Below are 9,486 nucleotides of genomic sequence, written 5' to 3'. Positions count from 1 at the left end.
ATTAAAAAGCACACAGAACAAAGTATGAGAAAAGGAAGAATATGATAGCAGTGAGATGATGCTGTTATTGCAAATGGCTGTCGGCTGTCTTGAACAGAAAAAAAAAAGGGTAAGTAAAGCCATTAGAAACAGTATGCACTGGCATATGGTTTCCTGCATATACTGTATCAATTATAACACAACGTTTTTAAGTATCCATAATGTTTCATTATTCCATGCACAAAACTACAGATGCGTATTACAACTAATATTACAATAGAAGATATCTAAAAGAATATACCTCAGTGGTAAACACAGTCGTTACCTCATGTCTGCTTCCTAATAATATTTACCTAAATGTATATAAAAATATTATATAAAACCACTATAGAGGAATCGTATGGACATTCTCTGAGTGATGACAACTGAAAGATTTTTTTCTGAATAGCAGATCTGTCATTACTGAATGTAGTAAATACGTATGGCATAAAAAATATCACCTATAAGATCCCACGAAGAAAAAAAGCTAAGGAGAAACAGTGGTGTAGTTCATTCTGAATATGAGCAGATCAAACTAGCCATATTCAGTGGGTCGGTATCACACTTCACTCTGTTCACTGAACTTGCTGTAATTCTAAATTGAGAGAAACAGAAAAAAATGTATTATAATGTTTTCCTATAATGCTACATAAAATTAGCAGACGAAGCAGTGTTAATTTGAAAATGGCACCATTATAAAGACTACAAATCAAAAAGTTATTTGTGATGAGGATGAACTGCATAAAGTAACAGATGAGTCTCTTTTCAACTTGTCAACATAAAAATTAGAATTACATGACATTATCCTTGGGGGACATGAATAAGAGCACCTTTGCTTTTCCAAACAGCAGCAGAGATGAAAAGGAACCATGAAACCCTCTTGCCTCTGCCTTTCTGCCAGTAAAAGACTATTTCCTACTGTGGGGGGATGTTGAAATGTAAATCGGAATGAATCAATTTCCATAAATCTCCAACTCCTTCCTTCTGTTCTTTTCTACCCTACCCTACCCTACCCTACCCTACCCTACCCTACCCTACCCTGCCATTTTTATTTCATGTAAACACACAAAATTCCTGCTGACCTCAGCATCTTAAAAGGCACAGGAAGAGTACATAGATAGACTGTTTGTTACAGTGTGGTGCTGCTATTGCTATCACGCTCCTGTCCATCTTCTCTTCTCTCCAAGTGTTAAATGCAAGAAGCACATAAAAAACCCCCAAATCTCATACTTTGAATACTCTGAAGAGACATCAGCAGCATATATACACTGTTTAGAATTACATTCAAAATGTGAGGCTGCATGCAAGCCTTTTGGACTAATCTGCTAAGCCACTGTTCAGAGTTTTGATTTGGTTAACAGCTCTGGTAGAAACATGGGATCAGTTCCTAGAAAAGTGGGCTTCTGAGCTCTAACTCCCCCTTTTCACTTTTTCCATGTGCCATTTTCATAAAATGGGAATGCTAGTACATAACTATCTTACAAGAATGTTAGGAAGGTTAATTAATGTCTATAAAGAATGCAGACGTTCTATAATACAACAATCATCCTAATTAGTCTAATCAGACCCAGACAAAATATACAATAGCCATCCCCATTATTTTTGCCCTGTAGTTACCGTTTAGTAAATTACGTTTTTTGCAGGGCAACAAAATAGAAAATGTTGAAAAGCTCTGAAGAGAACACATTTTTCTGGTCAATCCACTGGACCAACTGTGCCAACTCACCTTATCTGGACAAATCAGTGGAAAGTGATTTTGTCCATAGGCAACGGTAATTTAATTAGTAAAATATAAAGCGGAGAAAAAAAACAACAACAAAACCACAGACCATGATGAGTTTAATGTCTCTTGGAGAAGGCTCTGAGCCAAGCTCTAGGCATGTTTGGAATCACAAATAAAACCATGGGAAAGCACACTACTTGTAATGCACGCTCAGTTACGCTGGGATTGCAACGGAAAAGGCTCACGTGGTTTATGAGGAAAGCCCGGGTTTGCAGCCTTGTAACAAGGAATGCAAGAATTACTATTGAGCGAGTAAATGTATGTTCAAGCAAATGCACGTTCAAGCCTCAAGCCTCAAGCCTCAATTTCTGAGCCAAGCCTGCTTTCTCCCTCTAGCTCTCTCTTCCACCTCATGCCATTCCTCTCCCCTCTTTCCACTGGTGAGCCAACACAGCACACGACGGTGCAGGGTACAGGCAACCTTATTAGCTAGAAAAAAGTGTGCTAAGGATCCAGAGGTGTTTCGGTCAGAACAGTGCAGGGTTGTGTGAAGTAGTTTAAAGCAACCCAGGCTGAGGAACACGGTGTAGCTTTAGTAATGCAGAGCTGGGTGCAAGTTAATTTACCCCACCAAGAATTTACGTCAGGTGTCTCTAGATGATATGACGCTTTCCAATGGAGAATGCGCCCAGATTAATGCATCACAACACATTGCCTCTGGATGTAGAGTAGAAGATTGAGAAATTGTTGCTAAAGGAGAGAAGGTGATGGGAAGAGAGTGCTAGCAGGAAAAACTTGATAACTGCAGTCCAGAGGCTGAGGACCCGTTGTAGAGAATAGACAGATAAAAGCTTTCTGCACAGAAGGTTCACTGGGTAACTAAGATTTCCCCAGACTTTAACAAATTGCTGTCAGCATCCAAGAAGCCCTCCAGACTTCACCTACCCCTGCTGTAGGTCTTACCCTGTGAATTTGGATGGCATCGATTGCTGAAGAAATAGATTCAAAGAAGACAGGATTTTCAGATTCAAGATTTCCACCGTACTGCATTGCTTTTATCAAGGAAGCTGCAATAAAACAAACATATGAGCACTGAAAAGGTAGCGAGGATATATAAACAGTCATGTTAAAAATTTTGCTGTAAGCTGGTACTTGCCTTTGCAGTGTGTTAGCAACACGTCAATGTGCCTGGTTTTACAGTCCATGTATGTCTATGTGTGTGAAAACATGAAATTAAAAAAAAACACAACTGTTTATAATACCAACAGAGAATAAAATACACAAAAAGAACATATTCAAAGCAGGCAGAGCACGAAGTGCTGCTGTTGCAGCTATACTGCCAGCAGCCACCAGAGAGAGCCCTTCTATAATGCAAACACCACAAACCCACAGTAATTCCCCCCCCAAAGTACCTGAGAATTAAATCTAAATTTAATTAACAATTTTGCATTTTTAACTATATTTTTAGTTGTTTTTTTTTTTCCAATTGTCCTTTTTCAGCAAGTTTTCCCATCTTCTCACCACATACTTACCTACCAGCCCATAAAGGCATGAACTGGACCTAGGAAACTTTGAGACTTCCAGCAGTCTGTCAGAAAAGCTACATTCTGCAATAAGTTGTTCTTTATTTGAAAATGTTCAAATTCACAGAGACTAAACAGTCACTAAGATAGAAAGTAAAAAAAAAATTGAAAATACTTCTAGAACCAGAGTTCGGCCTTTTTCTGGAAGATGAGGGACATCCGAAGCAGTCCTTGCTTCAAAAAAGGTTTAAATAATCCATGAAAAGTGGAACAAATCCGAGAGAAGAGATTCAATGAGAACCACGCCAGAATACCCTATTTTTAAAAACAAACCAAAAGCTTGCCTCAGTCTAAAAACCCCTCCAAATCTAGCAGCAGTGTTGATATCTCAGGAAGGACTGTAACATCGTGGAGCATGTTCCTCTTCTGGGTAACTCAGTTTTGGACCAGTCATTCACTCAGATGCCGCACTTCCAACCTGTGCACTTCACAGCCCACGATGGACAGACCTCTCACAAATTTGTCAAATGCTTCTTCAATATAGTTTGTAGTTCTGAGATTTCTAAGATCTTTTGGAAACCAGTTTCACAACTATTTTTTTTAATGAATGCTTTATTGGATGTCCTATATTTTGAGGGGAGAAGTAATAAAGAGTAACTCCCGCTAACCTTATTTTTCCAGTTTTCTTTTTGACTATATTCCCACCTATATATGTAGCTTTAATTTAACATTTTTAAGATAACACTTACTTCACTGCTTAATCACTGCAGTAAATTGAGAAAATGGTTAGGATAAGAAAAGGCCTGGGCTGAGACCCAAGCTCAAATCTAGTCATCTGTCTTACTCAGAAAAATTATATGAACCGAGCCTTGCAAACCCACTTAAATCTGTACCCACTACACAACTATTAAATGCCAGACCCCATGGAAACATAAGAAATAGCATTTGAACATAATTTTTCATCCACTATCTGGAACAGCTCATTATGTGGTTACTGGGTTTAGTCTTCTGGGAGCTTCTTGGAGCTTCTGCAATGCCTGAGGAACCCAGCCTGCTAGGTATGTAACCCAGAAGAGAAAACATGGAGATCGTTAAGACCTCTGGCTTAGCAGAAAGCAGGATGTACAGATAAAATCACAGAATTAAAAGCTGAAATTTTAAAGTGGTAAATCCACTCATGGCTGTGCAGCGACTGTCATGCCTGACATGATGGGGTCAAATATGAGGTAAAACAGCTTTAAAATTAATTAAAAAAAAAAAAGTTTAGAAACTTATCTCCACTACATACCAATATTTGTTTGCACTGAATGTCACCTAAAATCTTTAGTATTATTTTTGATATAATTTTATATATAATAAAAGTGCAGTGTAATAACAAATCTGTGTTCAGCTTTTCCACTAATGGCATATTTATCCACTGAGATAGGTGAGATGACTGGTAGCTGGCTCCAATAACTTGTATATGTAATTATATTTCTATGTACAGAATTTGATGCCATGAATACCTGAAGCAGCACTGAGACTCCAGTGTAGTCAAAGAAATTCAGTCCACTGCAGTCTAATATCAAAACACGTCGCTCACTGTGACATGTCTGCAACGACTCACCTACACATTTGATAAATTAATTAAAAGTGAGAATAGTCAAGAAAAGCATACAAGAATAATAGTAGTCCAACAAAATAAGCCCAAACTATCACAATAAAAAATTTGCTGTTGTGTACTGGGGTATCATTCAAGCAAATAGCATATTTTAGAAGCACAAATGAAGGACCTTGAGAGCAGCGGGATGAAGTGGTGACCAGAAGAAGATGGCAGACCATATTATTAGTGAGATGCTTTAAACATGAATAGTCTTTCAAGAATTAAAGAATTGCTTCTTCAGTTTTGAATTTCTAAATGAGTCAGGATAATATCTTGGCTTGTTTGGAAGAGTTTACGTGGGATATACAGAGAATATACCTCTCTCTTAAGTTCTGGTATGACATTCATTTCTGTAGTACCTAAATGCCTGCCTACGGCTTAACTAATATCCCCCTGTATGGAACAAAAATATGTAGACACTGTTTCATTTTCCTAAGGTTTTACTGTGCTGGTTTTTGTTTGGATATTTTTTATATACTATCATGTATTGATGCTGGAGAAAAAAAGTTGTAGGTAAGAGCTGCAAAGGTCTTATACTCATTCTTCAACCTCAGGCCGTCTCGTGCTTAAACTAAGGACACTCTGTACTAAATGCCTCTGAACTGGCACATGGATAAATGATTCCTGGCTTGCATAAAAGGAAAACTAGAAAATAATGCACATCTTATTTTACATCGCTCTGTGAACAAATGTTAGTTATCATAATGCACAAAACAACAAAAAAAAGATGAAAGAAAGGAATTCTGAATGTAAATGTAAAGGTGGGTTAAGCTAAATGGTTTTGACAGAGCAGAGGAAAAGACTTTAAACTCTTGAAGTGACTTAGAATTTCCCCATGGAGTAGATTTACAGTGGTGCAGATTTATAATGGTGCTAAGTCCTTTCTGACAGTAGTCTGAGAGCCAGAGCCTTTTGGACTTGCACCTCCAAAGATTTACTGTCTTTGTGCTGCCCGATGTACAGTAATAGACACATACCAAATAAAAATACAGAATTTCACAGGAAACCTCCTGCCTGACATTACTGTGATGGAAACCAAGAAAGGATTTATGACATCTGCTAGGCTGCTCACTGTAATCTCTTCTACGCACCTCCTGCGCCTCTGAAACAGAAGAACTTAGTCCTTCTCCCTATTACTTGCTGGTGCTGCCTTCCCGCCCAGCTGGGATCCAGTACCGCAGTAGAGGCTGCCTCTGGCTTCTGAATGGGGGTGCAGGTACAGACCTGCTCCCTCTCTGAACCAGTGGGCAAGGACAGCAGCAGCTGTGTAATTTGGTGCTGATACAGACCAATGGCACATCGGTATTCCCCAGATGGAGAAAGGAAAGATTCTGACAAAGATGTACGTTGCTGCGTCCTCCAGGACAACTGCTGTAAGGATTATGTCTTTCTGCTCCTCTACTTCCTAAAAACTTAAGCCTCACATTTTGTTTTCCTTTTTATAGAGATTTTTCTTTTTACTCCGTGTTTTCTATTTTAAAGCTCTCGTGAATAGTAACCATAGACTGGCTGGTGCAAGGAACGACAGAGCATTTAAGTCCTTAAGGCAGGACTTAAGCAATCAGAAAAGAGGTCTTGTGCTGTCTGTCACTTCTGTGGCATGAGAAACCAGTTCATCCACAAGAAGACTGAAATACGTACTGCCAAGACCTTCCAAAAGTACTCCTCACATATAAGTGCTTTATGCTTTTTTAGTATTTTACAGTATAGCACTGTATAGTCTTCGGTAGCCGTTATCGTTGCGTTGCTGTGTTACAGCAGAGCACTCGTCACCCCCAAGTAAACTAAACACTGTAGTATCATAAAAATGTCATGAGTCTAGTTAATAGATGTAAACATTCAGACAACAGCCCCCAAATCAGATTCTCTACTGTGGCCTTAATGCTTATAAGTGTTTTAAATAAACACAATATTTTAATTCTATCCACAATGAAGTCATCTGTATAAAGTGTCTTCTGCAAAAGGTTGCTGCAGCTCTCCCATGGGAAGGTATGTGCTCTGGTTTGATTTAAGTGTTATAAAATGTGGGAAGAGTGGAATTATCCAGCTTAATCCTTAACTGAAAACAAACCCTTAGTTTTTTTTTTTCCCTTTATTCTATACCGTATTGATAGACTGTACAACATTGGTGGCCATTGATAATTCAGTTGCTGTTTTGTGAGATTTTCTCCTAAGTGGCTTTAAAAAGCACAAAGATTTAAGGTGGCTTGGATCTTATCCTATTTTCACTTTTGCATACTAATATTCAAGTCCTGCTGTGAATGCAAAAAAAAAAACAAGACCAGAGCTTAGCAAAACAGACTCCTAGGCCTTTGTCTAAAGACCAATCCAGGCAGTAATGCGGGACGCGGTTCCCCCCACTGCGTACCTGTCTCAGTGTACCACACAATGGTTCATGAGAAAGAAGCAGGGACTCCTACAGAAAAGGTATTTTCATTCTTAAGAAGTCAGTCGAGAACAGAATCAGTAAGACCTGCTAGGCCAAGGTTAACAGAGTTTAACACTGTGTGGTCTAAGTGAAAACATTAGATTCCAGACAACTTGAATTCACCTAGAAATAAATAGAAAAGCGTGGAGCCATTTTGCATACTTATATACATCTTGGGTTTAATATCGTTTATTGATAATAAACTCACCATGACAACTTCCGTTGGGAAATGAACAGAGCAATGTGTTCTGCTCACACTGAAATAAAAGCAGCAAACTATTAACATACCAAGGAAAACTAGTCGAATGCATAGTAACCAGAGAAAATCAATGCAATACATAAGGATTCTTCTTAGTATCAAAGTTAACTCCTCTCCAAAATCATGTTGCATGAAACAGCCTGTTGGATATACAATATTTGCTGAGTATGTCTCTCAGTATTCTTCTAAAGTTATACCAAACTGATATCTTGCTTTTCTTTTTAGTTGACTCAACCTCTGTCATGTTTTGATCTCCTAGAAAGCATATTATGGACAGGATGCTTTTGGGAAAGCAGAGGTTGGTAAAGAAGTGGTCAAAAGATGGGGAAGATATTCTTGAAAAGATAAATTCTAGTCATTGATTTTATAAGATGAACTTTTGATTAATTTTCTACTGCTGCAGTCTCATCTGCTATGCCAATATCCTAGTGAGAACATTTTTCACACATAAATGTATTAAAGAATTATCTTTATCTCCAGAAAATTTTTTATAATGATTTCAATATGAGTTATAACCAGAAATACGGCACAGAAACAAAATCCAAAGTGCAATTTTTTTCACTGCCATTATGTGCTACAGAAAGACCTTCATTCCTCAAAAAAAAAAAAATTATGCATAGCATTTCAGGCAGTTGTACTGCCAAGTACCTTAAAGAAGAGACAAATGATAAAATCTCCCTCCTAAGTAACTTATAAATTAACTTATTAAATTAACTTATTAACTTATTACACTTATTAATTTAACTCATAAATTAATTCCATGCAAATCTTAAGTAATTTCTTTCTGTTTAGGGGTACATTATCATACTAATCCAAATCAGTTAACCCAGCAGAACCAAGGAAAAAAAGCAGCACAATTTCTGAGCTGAATTTCTGAACAACGAGGAGAAGCCACCCATCAAAGTCGGTATGGGTAGCGCAGCTCTTTGGCAGAGGCAGCAGAGGTGGCAGACACACATTGCTGAATACTGTCTTAACAATCCATGGAAGAAATGGCTGTGATTTTCTCAGCCCAATTTGCCAAACTGGATGAAATTGCCCACAATAAGCATTGTATGCTATTGGCATGTCTTCATTGTAATGACAGAAAAATAAAAAGCTGTTGTTTTTTTTTTTTTTTCCCTTAGGGAGCATTGTAGGAAGCTGCAGTTGTTACATGCAGATAAACTTGAAAAATACTGTACTTACAGGGTTTTCCTCCAAAACCAGGTTATACATAATTAGTTTACTGTTTATTTTTCCAGTACAGTCAGTGCAGAAAATTAAAAGAAACACTACCTTTGAGAAAAACTGTAGCCAATTTGTACCTTCTGCCTAATTCTCCTGGAATTATTTCTAGTTAGAAACAGAAATGAAGTGTCTATCTCTCATGTACTCATCTCCAGAAAAAAAAATAATCACAATTTATTCAAGTAGATTTGTAGTTACTCGCTGTCTTTTTAAAATCACAACTTTATATTAGCTGAGGTTATGTAAGTTCTGCCAGAAATTTTGAAGAGTTTTGGATCAGTGCTTTAATGTCTCTTACAGCATCATGTACAGAAAAAGTAGAGATATTCTTTTCAAGTAACAATACGAAAATAATCCATATTGAATCTGATTGGCAGATGGGCACATGGGCACAAAATGGAACACAGGAAGTTCCGTTCAAATACACGGAAACAGTTCTTTACGGTGAGGGTGACAGAGCACTGGCACAGGCTGCCCAGGGAGGTGGTGGAGTCCCCTTCTCTGGAGATTTTCAGGACCCGCCTGGATGCAGTCCTGAGTAATGTGCTCTGGGCAATCCTGCTTTAGAAGGGGAGTTGGACTAGATGATCTCTAGAGGTCCCTTCCAACTCTGATGATTCTGTGATTCTGATTAAGATGAGGATTAACTTTATTCTATTCTAA

At 38.0% G+C, this 9,486-nt stretch overlaps 1 protein-coding gene across 1 annotated transcript in view; it reads right to left on the bottom strand.

Moving 5' to 3' along the window:
• Positions 1-577: 577 nt before the first annotated feature.
• SLC26A7 (solute carrier family 26 member 7) overlaps positions 578-9,486 on the bottom strand; it is a gene marked incomplete at both ends in the record, with an annotated part of 71,299 nt that continues 62,390 nt past the window's right edge. Inside the window, 5 exons of the mRNA XM_082499245.1 lie at positions 578-613; positions 2,705-2,808; positions 2,898-2,952; positions 4,770-4,870; positions 7,543-7,591. Of these exons, the coding sequence (XP_082355371.1) occupies positions 578-613; positions 2,705-2,808; positions 2,898-2,952; positions 4,770-4,870; positions 7,543-7,591 (345 nt within the window). The remainder of the gene's footprint in view (positions 614-2,704; positions 2,809-2,897; positions 2,953-4,769; positions 4,871-7,542; positions 7,592-9,486) is intronic.

This window comes from Vanellus vanellus (assembly GCF_965231255.1).
Source record: "Vanellus vanellus genome assembly, chromosome: 2".
Taxonomy (NCBI): Eukaryota; Metazoa; Chordata; class Aves; order Charadriiformes; family Charadriidae; genus Vanellus; species Vanellus vanellus.
The sequence above is the reverse complement of the archived record's forward strand: the minus strand, read 5'-3'. Positions and strand labels throughout refer to the sequence as shown.